Source organism: Chrysochloris asiatica, unplaced genomic scaffold, assembly GCF_000296735.1.
Source record: "Chrysochloris asiatica unplaced genomic scaffold, ChrAsi1.0 scaffold00083, whole genome shotgun sequence".
Classification (NCBI taxonomy): domain Eukaryota; kingdom Metazoa; phylum Chordata; class Mammalia; order Afrosoricida; family Chrysochloridae; genus Chrysochloris; species Chrysochloris asiatica.
The window spans coordinates 10742703-10765458 of NW_006408601.1; the positions used below are offsets into that span (position 1 = coordinate 10742703).

The window sequence follows — 22756 nt, forward strand, 5'->3', positions numbered from 1 at the left end:
CAGAAACATTCTGTCTTTGTGAAGCTGGGACTGAATAGCTCTATTGCTGTCAGGTTCTTCAGTTGATGCGAGTTTGAGAATTCCTGGCTATCATTCAATCTTCTCTCACCATCTGTTTCATTCCAAGAAAGAGCTTAAAGGGGCTTTGTCTGGAAAATTGTCTCCTGTGTGTTAGGATGTGTTTCATCTTTCAGTAGGTGGACAGAAAGCTTCCTGCTAGAGCTAGAAACAGTTGCCACAATTCCACACTGACAGTTGAACCACAGTAAAAAGAATTCAGGCAAGACTAAATTCCAGACATGCGGACCATCAAATTTCCAAAGCGTGCAACCTTTCTTAAGAAAAGGGTGGCATGCCAGCTTCCATTTTCAGATAAGCATATTTCTAGATTGTTAAGAAATTTCTGCATCTGTTATTTGTTTTAAAAAAGGTAATAAATACATTATTGTTAGCATCCTTAGTTCTCTGTTTAAATGTGTGTTTTATTAGCAATTTTCTGGATTTTTATCTTAAAAAGCTTATAGAGTATATATATAGCTTCTTAGACAAGCTAAACCAACATGCTCTGGAAATTATTGTTAGGTAAATTTTGCGACCCTTGGGAAGAATCACATGTGTATTGAGTAAAGGATGTGTACCCATATAGTAAGCTTCATCCATACAGCAGTTTCCCACTTCATCAGCCACTCTCCTCCAAATGTGGTGAGAACAAGTCCAGAGCAGTGTCGAGCTCCAGTCTGTGCTAACATCAGAGTGACTCTGAGTTCTAGCAGGGCCGTGTGCCACTGCTGAGGCAGTTTACAACAAATCATCTCAGGCTATGTTGAAAGGCCCAACTTGCCAAGATCCAGGTTTGCCCTGCTTCAAGAAACCTGGGTCTGTGAACCAACTTAAAGTGGGGGCAAACTTTGCACATGTGTGAGATTGGCGTCATAGTCCACTGAGTGCTCATTTGAAAAACAAATAAAAGTCCAAACTCACTGCCATCTTGTCGAGTCCAATCATAGCAAACCTGCAGGACCTAGTGAACTGAGCCTTAGGGTTTCCAAGACTAAACCCTCAAGGGAGAGCAGACGGCCTCATCTTTCTTCTGCAGAACTGGTGAGGTTGAAGTGCCAGCCTTGCAGTTAGCAGTCCCATGCTTAATCCACTGTGCCACCATGACTCCTTTAATGTTTCACGACCTGTTGTTGTTGTTGTTATGGGCCATGGAGTCGGTTCTGACTCATAGCGACCCTGCACAGGGTTTCCGAGGCTTGTAAATCTTTATGGGAGCAGAAAGCCTCATCTTTCTCCCACGGAACAGCTGGTAGTTTCAAACTGCTGACCTTGAGGTTCACAGCCCAATTTGTAACCACTACGATACCAGAGCTCTCTTCTCATGACCTGTAGTTTCAGAAATTTCTGTACGTAACTGAAAACCAAACCCGTTGTTACTAGGTCATTTAGACTCCTGGCAACTTTGTGTGCTTCAGAAAGCCTGCACTCCACTGGATTTTCTTGACTGTAATCTTGTGGAAGCCAATCACCAGGCCTGGTATTTACCTCTACTCCTCCTTTAATGTACACATACCAAACAGAAAATATATTTAAATATATTCATTTAAATGTCCAAAAGTACACATTTTGCAAGCAGCCTCCTGCTCGCACACAGCCTTTCTCAGTCCATGGGCTTAGAGTCCTCAGCTGCTCTCTCTCTCTATGCCATCGCCTCTGCCACCATCTCTGCTGTTGCCGTTGTTTTGTTTAGGATCCCATACTCCACTCATGCTCTTCCTTCTTGATGGTCCTAGGGTCCTCTGTTCTGAAATAAGAGACTAACTACTCCTTCCCCCCCACTTTATTTACACATGTCCTGATATCAATTCTCACAATTGAGTCATAAAATCCTATTGTCATCATCCCCCACCCCTTTCACCAGACCCATCTGGACTAAAGGAAAACCACTCAGTGGGGATTCTACCTTACCCCCCTCATTCTGAAACTAAGCACACTCATGAAAGCTTGTAAGCCAGCCACATCGTGCTTTTATAACCCCCAGTTTTGAAGGTTATAACCTCTTGAAAGCAGATCACCAAGACTGTCTCCCAAGGCACCTCCAAATGGATTCAAACCTCCAACCTTTCCATCGGTAAAGTGCTTAACCATTTGTACCACCCAGACGTGATTTAAATACCAAAGTGATAAACAATAACAGTCTAAATTGATTTTGGTTATATAAAGAAATGAGCTTGTTCCACCATTACATTTGTATTTATTTTTAAATTATATTGCCACTTTTCTGAAATATTGTGTGTAATATCAAACATATATAAAATGCAGGAACTAAAAAGGCTGTGATAAGAAATAAATATGAATTGAAGCACTTGAACTTACACCCCTATAGGTCAGCTTGTGTTCACAATTATAGAGAACACTGCCTGAGACCAAAGCATCTCTGCCTTTAATGTGTGTAGGGACCACCTGGCTGTCTTGTTCACTGTGTTTAGTTCTTCTGTGTCTTTATATTGTTTCTAGTTGTTGTGCTTTTCATCCAAAATGGTGTATTAAAACTGTCATTGTAGACTTCCCTTTTTCTCTCTTCATTTCTATTATAATTGACATGTAGTTTGAAATTCTTTTATTGGGTGCACAGGTATTTATTGCAGCTATGTCTTCTTTGTTGTTAAATGCCGTCAGTCAGAGCTACCCTGTATTTGGTTTCCGAGGACCTGCTAGTGAGCTTGAACCACCAACCTTGTGGTTCAAACCGACCTTGCAGTCCAGTACATTAATCCACAGCACCATGCCAGGACTGACCCTTTAATCATGATGAATACACCCTTTAATCATTCTATAATGTCCATTTTGTCTCTTTAATACTGATATTTACCTTAACTATTCAGTCAGAAATTAATATCACCACTCCTCTTTTTTGATTGCCTTTCCCTCCCACCCCCCATCCTTTGATTTTTTAATATCTAGTTAAAATGCAAACTCTGACTCAGTAGGTCTGGGGGTGCCCAAGATTTTGAATTTCTAACCAGCTGCTGAAGTTACTGATTTGTGCTTTCAGCAGCAGAAACAGGAGACATTTATTGAGTTTTGCTGCAAGCAATGTCCGCCTAAGTGTACCTTCTCTCTCCCAAGGAGTTCTTTTGCACCAAACTTTAGGAAGCAGGAATAGCTAAAGTCTGCCGCTCCCGTTTTGCTTACAGGGGACCCCTGAGGCAGGCTTTTTTTCCCCCTGCTGCCTTTGTCCCTGTTCCCGCTGGAACTAAGCTCTTATCTGACTAGCTTAGCAACGTCTTTGAAGCACTCCCCAGAGAGACATGCTGGGTTTGCTGGTTAGGCTCCAGACTGCCTGAGCTGGTTCACTTCTGCAACAGACACGCCTCCACCAAGGAAGTGAGCTGAGCTTTCTCCAGTCATCTGCACCTCCCTCAGAGATGGAAATGAAGCACAGCACAGCCAGGGAAGGGGCTGGTGGTACCCTGTGAGCTATGACCATTGAAGGAGCTTCCCTGCAGTGATGTCTATTTGCCAGGGGGCCCATGGTGTGGCCCAGGCATTCCAATAAGGGAAGATTTTGTTGCAGATGAAAATTGAACTCCCTGTCACATCCCCCCTGTAAAGAAAAAAAAAAAAAAAATGGGTTTGGTGATGTCTTGAAGAGCTGTCCCGAGGGCAGTGAAAAACAGTGCTAAAAGGTGCCCCGGCTTTTCATGGAGCAGAAAGGTAGGAAACTTGTGAATTCTCTAAGCCTGAGTCTTCCTTTGGGTTTTGCTGGCAGAGTTGTTGATAGGGTTAATCACATGCACACTAAAGTGTAAGGAATGAAGATAAAACTCGATTCTCACCCTTCTCTTGCCACCCTACCCTGCTCCTTGATTGTGTGTGTTGTACTATTTATAGTCTTAGCCCCAGTATCATAGGGTAACCCAGCTGAGAAAGACATCCTAACCTTGGACTTTCTCTCCAAATGCAGCTGTCGGTTTTACTTCAACGTGTGTCAGTTTGAGGCTACTCGCACAAAGAGAAAAATGGTACCGGGTTTTTGGTTGGAACTCATTTCTGTTTGATTTTGAAATATATGAGAGGGCTTCAAAAACTTCATGGAAAAATTCAATTCTTTTTTCATTCCATTTCCCATGAATTTTTTGAAGCCCCTTTGGATGAGGATATCTGTGAATGTGATATTTAAATTACTCTAAGAGATTTTTTTCTGCACTTATCATTTGGGACTGGGAGTTGGCTGGATGAAAGACTCCACTTTTGCCTTAGCTCTTGTGCCTAAGTGCTCTTAGAGAGCAAAGGGACACATGCTTCCTTAGCAACATTTTCAGTACGCATTTAAACTTCAGTGCTGCTGTTTTATCATTGTTGTTGTTAAGTGCCATCAAGTCAGTTCCAACTCTTAGTGACCCTGTGTAGGGTTTCTGCAGAGCAGCTGGTGGATTTGAACCGCCTATCTTGCAGTTGACGCTATGGGTCGGAACCGACTCAACGGCACTTAACAACAACAACAACATCTTGCAGTTGAAGCCAACCTTGTGGTCCATTGCTTGTCCTACAGTGCCATTCTGAATAATTAAGTCCATTTACCCCCCTCCCCAATCATATCTTTGCATCTCATATGCACTCTATGTTAAGTCAAATGCAGCAGTTTCTTTTCTTCCCTATGGTTGGTTTTCTTCAAAAGAATTTAGGCAGCTTTGTTAGACTAGTTTGTGAGTTTGTCCTTCTGTGACCCAGAGTAAGGTTTATTCATCTGACTTCCAAGAGAAACTAAACTAAAGGGATTTTTTATAGGTTTGTCTAGAAACTCAATTTACATCCTAATAAACATAGAGAAGTTACTGCCAGCTGTATTGTCAGCGAATAGGGAACAGCAATATAACAGCACACACAATGTTTGAAGATTTAGATATTGTTACAGTCCTCACCTAGAAGGACTTGTCATCAGCCTTTGTAGGTTTTGTTTTTGCTTCTTTTTAATCATAGGCAACAAAGTAAGTCTTTATAAATTTCTATTGATTTTGGCAAGAAATGTTCTTTGTATCCAGAGAATAGTTATATTCCATTTTCTCTTTGCTGTGTTCACATTTAAACCACAGTGACCAAAAAATGCAGGCAGGCTTAGCATGTCTTTGAAGACATGCTGAGCTTGATGTGATTTCCCTCCCCCCCCCCAACCCCTCCCATTTGTACTGCTTTTCTTTCATCTGAGAGGTGTTTTGTTTTTGTTTTTAATAATGTCATGCTCGATTTGGAATTCACTGAGCTAGATCAGATTGGTACATATTTCTTTACCTTCCTGTCCTCTCTTACCTCCCCCACTTCTTGACAGGGGTGATTTCTTTTGAGATTAGAGAAAGTCAGGTCAGTGCTGAAGTGTGAGTGTTGGAAATGAGAAGCCACCCTTCCCGTCTTCGGGAGGTGACTCACAAAGCCAGTTTCACTTGGTTCCATAGTGTTGCGTCATTACCTTTAAAGAAGGGGAAGAAATCTTATTTACTAAATGTTGGGCTGTAAATCTCATGTATTTGTTCTAACAGGCCCTATGAGATTCCATAGCTTTTCATAGCTAGTGTCAATTTCATAGGATGCATCTGTTTTGATTTTTTTTTTTTTTTTTTTAAGAAAGATCCTTGTCATGGGCACGCTACCTCTCCACAGGTCTCTGTTAGTGAGGTCTGCCCTACAAGTCTGGTCAAAGGTCTGGAATGACTCAGACAAGATTAAAAATGCTGTGTCTGAAGAGTTTTTAAAGGAAATATCAATGAGAAAATGCTCACCAAAGATGGTTGAAATTTTAAAAAGGCAGTGTTCTCTTTGAAGCAGAAACCAGAGCCTGTTACTCAATCTGCTAGTACTTTCATGGCTCCCTGACGTTTACAGTCCAAGGTCTTAATGCCCCCTGGCAGCCCAGCCCTCCATGATGCTGCCCTGTCCCCATATGGTCAGCTCTTGGCCTCGTCCCCAATACTCCAGCAACATTAAACCACATACCCATCTATGACCATACCCTCCGCTTACACTTCTCTCTTTTATACATGTCATCCATCTGCTTAGATAGAGACTCTTTCTTGGGTGACAAGCTCCTATGTACCCTTGAGAGGCTAGCTCAGCCAGCACTGCTTCGGTGCTGCCTACGTGGTGTATTAAATTCATTTGTTTTACCGGCGTCATGTATAGTCACTTGTCCATGTATAGGAGTTCTCCAGTAGACTCTGAGCATCCCCAGGAGAGGACAGAACTCCATCTTTCCATTTCTGTAACCCCAGCCCTGGCACAGAACCTGGTTGTTGTGTTGAAATACAGAGTTGCTACTTTGTGATGGGGGCAGTTGCTGCCGCTGATAGTATCTGCAGCTACCCACCATCACTCACCCACTGCCAAGATCCAGTGCCAACTCATGGAGGGAGGCCTTATAGACAGAGTATAGCTGCTCCTTAGGGCTTCCAAGACTATAAATCTACATAGGACCAGGCCGCCTCATCTTTCTCCCTCAGAGCTGCTGGTGGATTTGAACCACTGACCCTGCAGTCAGCAGCACAGCACTTATGCCACTGTACCACTAGGACCCCATTGTTATTAAGTATTCCCTAACTGCATGGTCAGCAGTTCAAACTCACCAGCCACTCCTTGGAAACCCTGTACAGGGTCGATGTGAGTTAGACCCAACTCAACAGCACGTAACAACAGCAACATTAGCCATGGTGTGGCACTGTAGGATAAGTACTGGACTGCTAACTGTAAGGTCAATGGTTCAAACCCACTAACCACTCCTTGATAACCCTCTACAGGGTTGCTAGGAATTAGAACCAGTGTGACGGCACTTAACAACATGAACTACGTACAAAGCTTTTATTTACTGATTCATTTAACCTACAGCAATCCTAGCAGGTCAATCTGGAGTTTGTTCATTTTTCAGAATAGATTGTACCCCAAAATAAGGCAAGGCTACAATTTGAACCTACAGTGAGATCTTGACAAGTTTTATTTTCCTCATCAGGAAACTGGAGATAACAATATGCCTACCTGCTAAGATTCTTTAGAAGATTCATTGTCGTGGTGCCCCATGAATTTTTAGTTACTGTCATTGCTGTTAGTGCTTTTGCTCAACTCATGCAACCCGACTCATAATAAAACAAGGGCTCTGCCCTGTGCCATATGTCTGATCACGAAACTTGTTAGCAAATGGGCTAACGTTCAGCTGGCAAGGGGAGTGAGGCACTGGGACCCAGTCTTCCTGCTTCCAGCTTTGGTCTGTATCATTCTAACAAAACCTGTCATACAAAGGTCTTTTGAAAGTGTGGAGCACTTTACGTGCCCTACCCTTGAACTCTCAATGGCACCTAACAACAAACCTTGAACTCTGGTAGCGTAGTGGTTACAAATCGGGCTGCTAACCTCAAGGTCAGCAGTTGGAAACTACCAGCTGTTCTGCAGGAAAAAGGTGAGGCTTTCTGCTCTCGTAAAGATTTACAGCCTCAGAAACCCTGTGCAGGGTCTCTATGAGTTGGAACCGACTCCACGGCACACCACCACCATGTATTTGTTATTTGGGAGTCCTGATTAATACGCCAGACTGCAAAGTCATTTGAACTGCAAGGTCAGTAGTTCAAGCTCACCAGCTGCTCCTTGGAAACCGTATACAGGGTCGCTATGGGTCGGAACTGACTCAATGGCATTTAACAACAACAACAACCCTTGAACTGCAAGATGAACACCCCCAGACATGTTTCTTTAGCAGAAGTCCCACTGTTGGCATTAAGGGGAAGCTGTGAAAGGTGGAACCAGAGAGTCCCCACCTCCTGTCACCGTACAAGTTGGGAAGGGTACTATGGAAATTGTTCAAAAACTTGGCAGCTTAGTTAGGAACCTACCAAGCAAACATCAGGATATTACTAGCACCTCATTAAGTTCCAGCACTAATTATTTATTTCCCCAAGGAGGAGAAAAGTGTGGCACTGGTGCTCTGGGATTCAGTGCCTGCATCTGTTGGCTGCTTTCCGTATGACATCAGACAAGTCATTTCACCTCCGCTTGCTATGAGTCTCCAATAATGCCTCCCAAAGATGGGAGAGGTCTTCACTTCCCTGCCTCCCACACAGCCTCTCAGCACTGCTGGGACAAGGGCTGCGTTATAGATGAGCATGCCAAGGACCACTTCCGTCTTTAGGTTAAACATTTTCTTAAGGGACTAGCTTTATTAAGGCAGTCTATGTATTCATTTACAGTCCTAGTGTGGTGCTGTGGGTTAATGCTCTGAACTGCAAAGTTGGTTTGAACTGCAAGGTCGGCAGTTCAAACTCACCAATTGCTCCTTTGAAACCCTATATAGGGTCGCTATGGGTTGGACTTGATGGCACCTAACAATATATTCATTTGTAGTCCTGGTGTGGCACTATAGGATCAGCACTGGACTGTGAACTGTAAGTTCAGCAGTTCAAACCTACCAGCTGCTCCAGGAATACCCTCTACAGGATCGCTATGAGTCATAGTTGACTCGACGGCACTTCACAGCAACACTATACTCATCATTTGATGCTCTGAAAGTTAAAGTTTTGTGTCAACTTGAATGGGCCAAGATTTTCAATGACTTGGCAGTTAAGATATAGTAAGTTTCATGGGAACATGGAGGCTCTATAGAATAAGCATTAGACTGTGAACCACAAGGCTGGTGGTTCTAGCCCACCAGGCACTTTGCAGAATTCTGAAAGGTAACCCTTTCTGCTCCCACAAAGCTTTAGAGCCTCAACCCAATACAGGGTCACCATGAGTTGGAATTGCATTTAAGAGTAAGCCCTTTTGATGAGATTTAATGTAATGTAATCACTTCCATGATGAGATCTACTATGAGTAACCAGTCAATTGAAAGGAAGTTTCCTCTGGGTGTGGCCTGCAACACCTTATATCTTACAAACGATAAGAGAAGTGAGCAAAGAAAGAGGGACTTGCTGCCATCAAGGAAGAAGAACTAGGAATGAAGTGTGTCCTTTGGGCCAGGGTCCCTGTACTGTGAAGCTCCTAGATCCAGGGAAACATTGATGCCAGGAGTCATTGAGACCTCCATCGAGGCCTACAGACACTCAAAGGAAACAAGGACCTCTCTTGAGAGCCAACAAAAAGAGAAAGTTACCCATAGTGCCGGCACTCTGAATTTGGACGTCCAGGCTCCTAAACTATGAGACGCTGTGGATTAATGCACTGGACTGCAAGGTTGGCAGTTCAGGCTCATCAGCTGCTCCTCAAAAACCCTATATAGGGTCACTATGAGTCAGAACTGACTTGACAGCACTTAACAACAAACTGAGAACAAATTTCCATTTGCTAAAGGTATTATCCACTTACAGCATTTCTTTTACAAAAGCAATAGATAGATAACTAAAAGATAGTAGCTGATTCTTATACAGATTAGAACCAACAAAAACACATTTTTCATCAACTCTAGAAGATTTATTTTAAAATATATACAGGCCTCTCTCTAAATCAAACTGTTGTAATTGGTGGCTAATAATTTAGAAATATTTACACCCTTGGAAACCCTGTACAGGGTCGCTATGGGTCGGAACCGACTCGACGGCACTTAACAACAACAACAATTTAGTAATAAGTATTTTAAATAAGATTCTTGAGAGTGAGGTTGCTTCTAGTGACAATTCTATCCCCAATGAGAGAGATAGAAAACAGTTTATATGGAAGAGTATTAAAAAAATAACATTATTGATTACCTGTTTTTTGTTTTTTTCCATCTATGAGAAATACACTTGTTTTCCTCGCCCACTTTTCTCTCTCCCTTTCAGACTCTAACACACAGTCACACACAGTATGACAGAGACGTGGAACTAAGCCTAGATTACCATCACACTAGTTATTCTCAACTCCTGACTTTCAATTTTTAGTACCCTTAAGATTGGTCTTGGCTTTCCTTTTGCCTCTGTCTAACAGTCAGAATTCCCCACAGCAATTGACACTTAAGGTTAGCACATTCAGCCCCATCTCTCTAGGGCCCTCCCAGCTTCATTGGTTGTCATTTTGGGAGCATAACCACATCAGACATGGTGTTATTAGACTGGGGGCTGCAATACGACTCAGCATTCCATCCCTGGAGGTTCACCAGGCTCTGCTCCACGACCCTAGCAGAAAGCCAGAGCTAGATGTGGGTCTGGTCCACATGCTTCAGTGCGTGTAATGGCTCAACCTTGTGTGTGATTTAACCATCAATAAAAATCCAGCAGGGAAATGAATGCTAAAATTAGTTTGTTTGTCCTTTGACAAGATTTCCCCAGTTGAAAAATTGATGTTTATCTCTCTGATTGGGCAGAGTTAGCTGAAATCGAAATTAACTGCCTTGCTTAATGATGCAACACAATAGTGTTTTGAAAAGATTCTACTGAATTCTCCTTGGAAAGGCATTTAATCTAGAAAGTCCAGCCTCTGGCAAAATTAATACATTTGATTGTAGGTGGTTTTTTATTTTCCATTCCCCCACCCCTTGCGCCAATTCTATAATTTGTTTACTGCTGCACCCTGGGTCAGGATGTTGGATGGGTGGATGGATGGACAGGCAGACAGAGAGTGTTTCATTTGCTTTGCCATATGTCTTTTTTTTAAATCATTTTACAGTATTTTCTTTTATTCCCTCTGTTTTGTTTTTGTGTTTGATGTACACAAAAACACTCAGAATATATAATAATTTAAACAACAAAAGGGCACATTCTGCAAGCCTGCCTCCTGGCCACCAGCACACAGCCTTTCTGTTCCCATGAGTCTAGAGTCCAAAATTCCATTATCTTTTTTTTTAGTTGATTTTCCGTTTTTATCCTATTTAAAATTGCATTTCATTTTACATTCATTACCTTATTTTGTCTGCTTTCTTTTACATCTTTTTTTTTTTATGTTTTATTGTGAATTATGTGATAGTTTACATGGGAGAACATTAGCTTTATATTCATCCTATCGTATATCGTTTCATTGCCATGGTTACAATCCCCTCCATGCATCATCAACCAACCAAAGGGTATACCCTGCAAGACTGTCCCCCAGTCGTCAGCCCGTCTCTCTCTCTGGGTCTAGAGTCGCCAGCTGCTCCATCTCTCCACATCATCATCTCTGCTTGTTGACAGATGGATATATATATATAATTGTAATACAATTTCTGTACCATAAAATTCAAGTCGCCCTGATAGTATAGTGGTTTACAAACTGGACTGGTAACCATGAGGTCAGCAGTTCGAATTTACTGATCTCTCCCTGGGGGGGAAAAAAATGAGGCTTTCTGCTCCCATAAAGATTTACAGCCTTGGAAATCCTATACTGGGTTGCTATGAGTTGGAAGTGACTCCACAGCACACAACCACCACCATAAAATTCACCATTTTAAAGTGCACAGTTGAATTGATTTTTAGTATATTCAGAGTGTGTTTTTGTTTTTAACGTAATACCCCCTCAATACCATCAAGTAGTTCAGGTTTATAGTGACGCTATCAGGCTTATAGTTCAGAATAGAAATGCCCAGAGAGGATTTCCAAAGTTGTCATCTTTACAGAAGCACACACAATGTCTGTCTCCCTTGGAGCAGCTGGTGGGTTCAAACCACAAACCAGTCAGTTAGCAGCTGAGTGCTTTGATCATGGCACCACCAGGGCCTGTTTAAAGAGATACAGTGCAGTGAACATCTCAGTGCTGTTTTGTTGGTACAACCCCAAACAACTGATTTAACCGAGTTCACAGATTTGTGTTGGTTTTTTTTTATGATGATGGCATTGCATCATTTGTGATCATCGCTGCCCTAGATGGGAAAGGGGAAGCAAACATCAGAGATGTTCAGCTCAGATACATTATCCTCAGAGCTGCTTCTCTTGGTTATCTAGTGCTGTTGTTGTAAGAGAAATACCATACGTGGGTGGCTGTATTGAACAGAAATATATTTTGGCACAGTTTTGTTGGCTAGAAGTCGGAATTCAGTTGCCAACTCTAGCAAAAGGTGTTCTCTCAGTGTCTGCTCTGGGAAAGTCCTCATCTCTTTACCTCTATTCCGAGGGTCCTTGGTGATCATGTGGCATTCATCTTACCCTCCGCTTGTGCTTGCTTGCTAAATCTGCTTTTATATATCGTAAAAGAAATTGACTTATGGCATTCCTCCGCTAATACTGCCACTTTAATATAGAGAAAACACTTTCTCAAGTGGGCTTATAACCACAAGCATAAAGGTTAATACTTAGAACACATATTTGGGGGACACGGTTCAACTCATAACACTACCATAAAGGAAAGTTTCTTTGGCCCATGGTGAACACTGCTTCTCATACAAGGTGGCTCTAGTGAGAACTCATTCAACATTCTTCTCTATCCTTAAACATAGGAGTCCTGGTGTGGTGCTGTATGATAAGCACTGAACTACAAGGTCATTTGAATTGTAAGGTTGGCAGTTCAGACTCACCAGGTACTCCATGGAAACCCTGTACAGCGTTGCAATGAGTTGGAACCGACTTGACATGGCACTTAACAATAATCCTTGTACTTTGGGCAAATTCCACATCATCTCATAATCCTATCAGACTCTATCCCAAGATGGTTCCAAGCTAGAGGTGGAAGAATATTCGAGGATTAGGAACCCTCAACATCTACCCTGTATAGGTGAAAACTAAAAGGCCAAATGCAGCAAAACATTCAATGATTTGGTTTCAAGCCAGTCACCATTTGTTGTTCCAGGTCATAGCCATCCCCATGCACAACAGAACGAAACACTGCCAGTTCTGCCCAGTCCTTACAGTTGTCGTTTGTGTTATGTTGAGTGGCAGCTCATTGTTGCCGCCACTGTGTCAGTCCATCTCATTGGGGGTTTTCCTCTTTTTTACTGACCCTCCACTTCCCTTCCCCAAGCTCAATGTTCTTCTACTGGGTCTGATCCCTCCTGAGAACAAGTCCAAAGTATGAGAAACCAAGTCTTGCCATCCTCACTTCTAAGGACTATCCTGGGTGTACTCTTTCCAAGACAAATTTGTTTGTTCTTCTAGCAGTCCATAGTACTTTTAATATTCTTCTCCAACACTGTAATTCAAATTTATTGATTCTTCCGTGGTTTTCCTTACTCATTGCCCAGCTTTCATATGCATATAAGACAATTGGAAATACCATGGCTTGGGTCAGGCTCATCTTAGTCCTCAAACTGTTATATTTGCTCTTTAACACTTTTAAAAGGTCTTTTGCCACAGATTTGCCTCATGCAGTATGTCGTTGATTTCCTGACTCCTGCTTCCATGAGTATCTTCTTGTTGTTATTGCTGTTAAGTGCTGTTGAGTTGATTCTGACCCGTAGTGACCCTGCACGAGTTTACAGGAGCAGAAAGCCTCTTCTTTCTCCCAAACCACAGGTAGTTTCAAACGGCTGACCTTGAGATTAGCAGCCCGATTCATAACCACTATGCTACCAGAGCTACCTGTTATTTAGCTTAAAATGCAAAGCATGTATATTTTCAGATATTTTACAAGTTGATTTCATGGGACCCATGGAGGGATTTAGTTGTTCAGGTGTGGCTTCTGGCTCTGCCCAGGTTTTGCTTTGCTTTCCTGTTATCTGAAGATGAAGTGACACGTTCAGTCACCATTGTGGGGGGGTGCTGTGAAGGGACAGAGGTGAATATGTGATCCGCTTGCTGTGGTTCTGACTGCCTCTTATTTTGGCTAAGCTCCCAGAAATTGGTTTGATAGCTATACAGAAAGTTCCAGAAGTTCTCCTACCCCTAGGCAACACTGATTTTCAGATCTCATGGTGATGCCACAAAACTATTTTCTGCTCAAAGGAGCAGATTACATTAATGTTATTCAGAGTGCTGTGAGAAGCACTTTCCTTTGGATTGAATTGTGTCCCCCTAAAATAGGTGTGATCCTGTTTGGAAATGGGGGTTCTTCTGTTAACAAGGATGTACCAGTGTGGATCCTAAGCCTAATCACTGTTGAGTTACTAGAAGAATAGAACAGACACAGGCACATACACAAGGAAATCTAAGGAATATCCCTTAGAGCCATGCCCTGAATTCCAACTTCTGGCTAATATCCCTTAGAGCCACGCCCTGAATTCCAACTTCTGGCTAGCCTCCTGAACTTTAAGAATATAAATCCCTGCCTGTAAAGCTGTCCACTTGTAGTATTTCTTTGTTGTTGTTCTATGGAAGCACTAGGTAACTATCACCTCCCTTAAGACATTCATTATAAAGGTGAAATGTATAGTTGTCGATGATTCATGATTCAGGTAACCATAATGACATTTTCTATGTATTACATAGTCTTTTACAAATTGCAGAGAGAGCACTTTCACATTTCTCATCTTCTTACACTCTCTCATCTACCTTGCAATGCAGATGAAGGAGGACCTGGTGTTCCTGTGTTGTTTTGCTGTTGTGTGCCATCGAATCGGCTCTGACGCATAGTGACCCTGTATAGGGTTTTTGAGAGCATCTGGTGGGTTTGAACTGCTAACCTTGCAGTTAGCAGTCCAGCGCTTATCCTACAGTGCCACAGCAGGTATTCCTATGTTGTTAGGTGCCTTCGACTCAGTTCTGACTCATATGCAACAAAAGGAAACACTGCCCTGTCCAGTGCCATCTCCACAATTGTTAAGCTTGAGCCCATTGCTTCTTCCGCTGGGCCAATCCCTCTCACTGGGGTCTTCCTCTAGTTTAAATGAGAACCTCAGGCTTTAGAGAAGGGCTTGTCCATCTAGCACAGGTAGGGTGGTGGGGTCAAGACCCCTCGGTCTTCTATTCTCTATGCTTCTCTTTGTGCCTCTCCTGAAAGCATGTCTGCTTTCTCTGCTTACTGCCTTGTACTGTATTCCTCTCTGATTTGCTAATGACTTGTCAATTCCTTTCACATTACTTAGGTAAAACACCTGCTTGTATAATTTCTGACATTAAAAAATGTCACGAATACATCTGACAGTTCATTTTATTCTCTGGTTCCCTTCTGCTTCATAGATTTCTGTGAGTTTGGATGCATTGAGCTGAGCTTTATTTTTTTTTTTTTTTTGCCAGCAAGCTGGTGATCCTTGAGGCTGAATCAGAGGCTGAGGATCCCTGGGCTTTGATCAGCTGCAGAGCCTTAGGGAGTCCTCAGTATCTTCTGCTTAGAGCAGGAGATAATATTCATGCCGCTTCTGGATGTGAATGACAAGACCACACAGGACTTTGACCACACATTACATCATCTTCTTCTCCTTTTAAAGGTATATGACGGATGGTGGACTTGGCCTCTACACCCGGCGCCTGAACCGGCTCCCTGATGGCATGGCTGTGGTGCGAGAAACTCTACAACGTAATACCTCCCTGGGCCTTGGAGATGCTGACAGGTAAGTTCTGTTGCAGAGATCGTGCACGTGGGGACAGTGAAAGTGAATGGTTGCTTCCTTAGCCCACACACTGGTTGGGAGGCCTTGACGCTTGTCTGCTTGGAGTGTTGGTCCTAGTGGGTGGGAGAGAGCTGCCAAAGCGTTGTTGAGGTTTGCTTCTGACCGGGAGAACACTGAGGGTTGGGCTGTGGGTGGTTTCTGTGACTTTGGCTCTTGCTACTGCATCTTTTTCAGTTCAGTAGACCCCAGGGAGCTGCTCAACTTCCTCTCTCATTAGCCAGCTTTCTAGGTATTGCACCTTGGAGCAGAGTCCCTGGTGATGTACAGGTCTGTGTGCAGAGGGAGCTTTTATGGGGCAGGCTTCACCCTGAGGCTCCTGTTGTCTCCTGATAGGAGCAAGGAGGAAGGACATATGCTTCTATTCCACATGCTGAGGACTTGATCAATCTTTATTGTCACCATTGTCAAAGAGAAAATGAGCTTCAGAAAATACTGTGGTAAGGAAAAAGGAGTATTTGTCACTGAGTTGTTGTTGTTAAATGAGTTCTGACTCGGCAACCCTGGACAGGGTTTCTGAGGAGTGGCTTGTGGGTTTGAACTGCTGTCCTGTGGTTCTCAGTCTAGGGCTTATCCAACAGCATCACACCAGGACTCCCTTCCCTCCATACTCTTATACAAACCAATAGTATGACCTTGAGCAATCTGTTAAAGGAGGCATTTGGACTATACGATATCCAAGATCCGTTCTAGCTGTAACATAAGCTATTTCTAGATTTCAGTATCTTTTATTGAGCTGACTGTTCCAAGACACTTGAATTCTTGACACATCTGTGTTGATGAGATAAAACATGGGATCTAGATGTGAGTGGTCTGTAATGCCCGTATACTTTTCGTAATGATTGTGCGCTCCTAGCCTATGTAAGGATTCTGTGGCACAATGGTTAAGCACTGCACTGCTAACCAAAAGCTTGACAGTTCAAACCCATCCAGTGGCTACATGTGAAAAAGAGCCAGCAATGTACTTCCATAAAGATTTCTGTTGTTGTGAAGTGCAGTCAAGTCGGTTCTGACACATAGTGACCCTGTATAGGGTTTTCAAGGAGCGGCTGATGGATTAAACCACTATCTTTGTGGTTAGCAGTCCAGTGCTTATCGTATAGCACTACACCAGGACTCCCCCATAAAGATTACAGCTAAGCAAATCCTGTAGGGATAGTTCTACTTACTCAATTGAGGTTGCTATGAGTTGAAAATCAACTCGATGACATCTAACAACAAAACATATGTCAAAAAGGAAACAGTAGCTCAAATACAGCTTCCTGATGCTCTCTTGGTGGTGATAGTGTGCCGTGGAGTCGGTTCCAACTCATAGCGACCCTATGTAGGGGTCCCGAGGCTGTGAATCTTTACGGAAGCAGAAAGCCTCATCTTTCTCCTGCGGAACAGCTGGTAGTTTTGAACTGCTAACCTTGAGATTAGCAGCCTGACTAATAACCACTACACTACCAGAGCTCCTTTGATGTTCTCTTAGCAAGATATATTTTTTTACAGAGTTCATTGGCTTCTGAGAAATAAGGCAGCACATCGAGAAAACAGACATTGTTAGCATGGAATGGCTGAAACAGAAGCTTCATGTTCTCTCGGGGAAGGCTGGGAAGCTTGGGAGGTGTGGAATACTGAACTAGTGTTAGGAACTTGGGGTTCTGATCCTGGCTCTGCCTTTAACTTGAACATATCCTCTCAAAGCCCCCTATTTTCAGGGTGCTTAGATTTCTATCAGAGCCCTGGTGAGGCACTTGTAGGATAAGCGCTGGACCGCAAGGTCTGTTTGAACCACAAGTTCAGAGTTTCAGACTCCCCAGCTGCTCCTCAGACACTCTGTACAGGACCACGACTTGAATGCATTTGACAACAGCAGACTTCTACCAGGAATGACTAAAGGCATTAGAGGGCCAGCTCTAGTCAGCTGCTTTCCTGTGATTACTAAAAGAAAGTATTGGTTTGAAAACACCATAGCCAGATTAACTATTTGAGAACTGTTTTTTAAAAACCTCGCTGAAGTTAAAATTCTTCATTGTAAATCTTATTTGGGAGCGTGGGGGAGTTGTTGCAACACCCTCATTGTAGATTTCAGTTTGCCCATTTATTTGCTTATTTGTATTCTCTGGTAAACATGTGTGTCTTTGGTTAGTGAATCTATTAGCATAAAGCAAGACCTTACACAGGGTACATTTCCTCTTGCAGCAAAGGAAGGATCTACATGCATCACTTTAATTTGCTTAATGATTGCACTAGGCTGTATCATAATTCCATTAACTCTGCAATGTGGCCGGGTTAATGGAAATATTATAGATCACATCTGCGCTTCTTTTTGATTTTGGAGATGGAGGGTTTGGGAATGGGCTTGGAAAGATGAGAGCATTTGTTACATTGTTCTAGTTCAGCCTTCATGACTGAACCAGCTGACAATAGTGTCTACTGGCTCTCCCCAGACTGGAAGACTCAAATATAATTGATTCAAGACTGAAAGCATAATTGACCACATTTTAAAGAAAGAAGTCATATGCTTTTTTTGGTTTTGTTTTCATTTTGTTTTTTTAAATAGATGTTGGTTTGTTGTTTAATATAGGATTTAATTATGATTATAAATTTTCTGCTGTTTTATATAAACTTTGGCCTATAGATGGTAAGATGTTTTGCATTAATTTGGAATACGCCACATTTCTTTACTTTCCAAAATTATCCTTAGCAGATGATAGTAATTATTTGGCCAAGGTGAAATAGTACTGGATTTAGGAGTAGTTATATGAAGTTCTTCATGTTAATATCTTTTTAAAAGCTTTACTGCAAATGAACATTTCCCAAAGTAAGAAATTAGCACCATTAGTAGTATGAGAGATCATTTTAGGTGGTAGACAAGGGAATCTAGATTTTTCAGTTACACATTTATTTTGATGCTTTAAAAGACTATGACTAGCACATCAAACTCATGATTTTACAAATATTGCTTAGGGTAAGGATTGAATAGACTCAAATCCATTTCCAGTGAAATATCAAGAAAAGAATAGCACAGATGGTGTGCAGATATGCCAGAATAATAATAATGTAAAAAGGTTAGTATGCTAGCTGAAATTTGGGTAATACTGTTCTTGTACCTGCAACTGGAAATGTATCCTTTAAATAATCCGAATCAGACAATTGAAAAGGTGCTGAAAACCCAGCACCTTTCCAGAATTCTTCCCTTTTTAGCCTGAAACAAGATGTCCCTGAGATATTTTCAGAAAGTTCTTTATGAAAAGATGACTGACTTCTTTTAAGGATTCACAAACAAGCAGTAGACTACAGGAGCTGCACAGAGAAAATAGGGAAAGTGCGAGGAATTTGATCTGATTGGACCTCTGCTGTGGGAAGGCTGGCTAGGAAAGGCAGATCACTGTGTGAATAGGAAATGCATTAACCACAGCAGCCAGAGAACAGCTTATTCTGGGATAGAGCCTTAAAGGGCCCTGACCTACCAGACAAGACCTAGGATATTTGCAACAGGATGTGGCTGAGGTATCTTCAGGGTTATTAAAAGTAACTGATAGGAATGTGTACCTTAGGGGCCTGGAAGATAGAGACCAGGTCATTTTGTAAGTCTTGTATGTCGCCAGCTGGTTTCTGGGAAATAATACATGCAGATAGTAAATGCAGAATGCAAGTCTGCCCTTGATCTCCTGTCACCCTTTGGAGTTGCCACCCCTGGCTTCCGGTTTTTTTCCTGATAGTGATCAGTGGCTACTCCAGCAAACTAAAGCCAGCCACTTGCAAAGAGAGGATCAAAAGGGACAAAGGAGGTGGCTTGTTATAAATCCGAGGGTCCCAATCATTAACGTATCTAACAAGCTTTGGCACAGGTGTCTCTCAACGAGTAGCCTGGCAGGAAGGAGCGCCTATGACAAGGAGGTCGAGACTAACAAACAGACAGGTGGATTACTGAGCTTCGGCCAGTCCGACATGCACTGCTGGCCCCATAGAACTATCAGAAGCCCCTGAACTCCAGCAGAGGTACAACACAACTCTGGGGAAGTTCCCACTGCTGAGTTGCTTCCATTGTCAGTAACAAGGTCACTGTGCCCAGCATCCTTGCCATTGTCACCTTGGTGCCTTAGCAGGAAGTGGGCTGAGCAATAGATGCTGCCCAGGTCCGAGGGAGGCATCTGGTAGACACTGGACAGAAATCAGGCTCAATGTGCATGAGGTCAGGACGAGGACTTTGAAACTGTGTGGTAACTTTAAAGTTCAGAATATTGACTGAACTCCATGGCTTTTATGTATTAATTTTTTAATTGTGATAAAATACATATAAAATAAAATGTTCTATCTTAAGCATTTAAAATGGACCATTCAATGAACTTAAACTACAGTTACCACTATATTGAACAACCATCACCACCGTCTACCACATTTTTATGTAAATAATACCCACTTTATACAATTTTTGCAAACTTGCATCCCCTTCATTTCATGTGCCTTATACACATGCGTGCATTCATTACTTGAATGTGTGTTACATGTGGAAAAAATAACTTCTTAAAGTTTTTCATCTCCCCAAACAGAAGCTCTCTACCTGTGACAATCACTCCTCATCTGGCCTTCTCCAACCCCTGGTAGCCACTCATCTACTGTCTGCCACTGTGCAATTGTCTTCTCTAGATATTTTATGCAGGTAAATTCACACTGTATTTGCCCCCTGAACATTATCAAAGTTCAAACAGGACTTTGTTTCTCTTCATGGCTCAATAGCACTCCTCCAATGGCTTTTATGAGAGGAAAACACCATATTGCTTGAATTCATCAAACGTGAAAAGACAAACACTGAGTTAAAGTCAACCTGAGACCCGAACAAAATGAAATCCGCCCCCCAGCATTGTGCCAGGAAGCCAAGCAAGAACGAGAATCATTTTTTCTTCTGATGTTACAAGTTTTTCATTACCTCCAAATTCTGAATGCTTTAGTTGATGAAAGTGCTTATGATTTAGAATCACTCCACAGACTCTCCTGTCTGTGTTTAGAGTCTAGGTCCTGACACTCAAGAACCATTCCAGCTTCAGCTTGAAGTGGGAGCCCATACTTGGGGGTAAGTCCCAGAGTGTGAAGATGTAACTATGCAGCCTGGTATTTGCCCAGTCAGCCAAACTGACTGAGATGTTGCAAGAACCCTGAGAGCCCAGGGCACCACTTGGCGCTGTGATTTGTATGGAACAAAGCAGCCCTCCTGGCACTGAATAGTGCATTAACACAGTTAGGCCCAAACTGAAGGGAAGTTTCTTTCGATCCTGGCCTGAGATTCCCAACCAGCAGAGGACCTTCATGGGGACCCCTTTTCAGTGATATGTTACCAAACCAGTCATTTCTTAGGCATAATAGTCCCCAGAGATGCCCAGAGCCCCTGGTGGTAATGCACTCAGCTACTATTGAAAGGTTAGAAGTTCTAGTCCAGCCAGGAGCACATTGAAAAGCCTGGCATCTACTTTTGAGAGATCATCTGTGAAAATTCCCATGGAACACAATTCTACTCTGACACAGATGTGGTCACCATGTGTTGGAGTCGATTCAACAAACAGCCATTTATTTAAAGAGATCCATATCCTAATCTCTTAGTCTGTCCGTGTCCTAATCTGTGATGATGTTACTTTCCATGTTGCTATCAAGTACTGTGAGTCAGTTCTGACTCATAGCAACCCGGTATAGGGTTTCTGAGGAGTGACTGGTGGGTTTGAACTCCCAATCTTGCAGTGAGCAGTCCAGTGCTTATCCTACAGCACCAGAGGGAATTAAGGTTGTCTATGGAAGGAGCTCTAAGGAGCTCTGGTAGCGTAGTGGTTACGAATCGGGCTGCGAACCTTAAGGTCAGTGGTTCGAAATTACCAGCCGCTCCGCGGGAGAAAGATGAGGCTTTCTACTCCCGTAAGGATTTATACCCTTGGAAACCCTGTACAGGGTAGCTATGGGTCGGCTCCGACTCGAAGGCACTTAGCAACAACAACAACATGGAAGGAGCTCTGGTAGCTCAGTAGTTATGAATTGGGCTGCGAACCACAAGGTCAGCAGTTCGAAACTACCAGCTGTTCCGTGGGAGAAAGATGAGGCTTTCTGCTCCCGTAAAAATTTACAGCCTTGGAAACCCTGTGCAGGTTCACTATGAGTCAGAACCAACTCCACGGTACTTAACAACAACAACAACATGGAATTAATGTAGCTAATCAACTGACCTTGAAATAGGTCAATTAGCCTGGATTATCCAGGTGAACCTAATACAATCACGAAAAAACCCTAAATCCTGCTGTCAAGTTGATTTTTATTCATAGCTATCCTGTAGGACACAGTAGATCTGCCCCATAGGGTCTCCAAGGCTGTCTTGTCTTGGTGTGATGCTGGAGGATAAGCACTGGACTGCTAACCGCAAGATTGGTGGTCACTCCTTGGAAGCCCTATACAGGATCGCTGTGAGTCGGAGTCAATGCGACGGCACTTAACAACAACAATCTTCACAGAAGCAAGCTGCCAAATCTTTTTGCCCCAGAGAAGCTGGTAGGTTTCAATTTCAGGGTTAGCAGTTAAGCATTTCCCCACTGTCCTAGGGTTCCTGTTTGCAATCACAAAAGTGATGTGATGTGAGATGACTCGGTCTATCATTGCTGGCTTTAAATGTGGAGGGAGAGGACCACAAGCCAAGGAATGCAGATGACCACTCAAAACTCAAAAGGGCAAGCCAGCAGATTCTCCCCTAGGGCTTCCTGCCATGAACATGACTCTCCCCTAGAGAGCACATGAGTCCTGCCAGCAACTTGACTTTAGCCTAGTGCCACTTCAGACTTATAACCCACAGAACTGTAATACATTTTTGTTGTTTTTCAGCCACTAAGCTTGTGGTTATTTTGTTATGACAGCAATCAAAAAAGAATGCAACCTTTGTCAGAAAATCATAAACACAACTATAGCTGCCATTTCCTGGTGGATTTGCCACGTTCCAGATATTCTGGAGATGACAACTATAGTTGTGTCTGGTCTTTTTTATGATTTTGAATTTTGTTCTACGTTTTTCTCCCACTTAGTCCACGACCTTCTACTGTGATCCCAAGCCCTGACTTTCTGCCCAGAGACACCTCAGGTGGGCTTGCTTTATCCTTTTCTAATCTCAGGACAGGAGAAATACGCCCTTTCTTATACGAAGAAGCCCCAAAAATTGTGGGGAAGTTCCAGGTGTCTTTTCATTCCATTTTCCAGAAGCTTTGTCAAGCGCCCTTGGGTAAAGTTGGATCAGTTGTATTGGTCTTCATGAAAGCTTGGAGGAGGGATGCCGGTGAGTGAATCTCCTCCAAGTCTGAATTATTTATGGTGGTTGGGGCAATTCACAGCTGCAAGATACCAAGTTAG

At 42.7% G+C, this 22756-nt stretch overlaps 1 protein-coding gene across 2 annotated transcripts in view; it reads left to right on the forward strand.

Moving 5' to 3' along the window:
- The window catches only part of NAV2 (neuron navigator 2), a 499999-nt gene that overhangs the window by 334699 nt on the left and 142544 nt on the right, over positions 1 to 22756 (forward strand). For both annotated transcript variants that reach the window (XM_006865814.1, XM_006865815.1), the window contains exon 11: positions 15215 to 15337. In XM_006865814.1, the coding sequence (XP_006865876.1) occupies positions 15215 to 15337 (123 nt within the window). The remainder of the gene's footprint in view (positions 1 to 15214; positions 15338 to 22756) is intronic.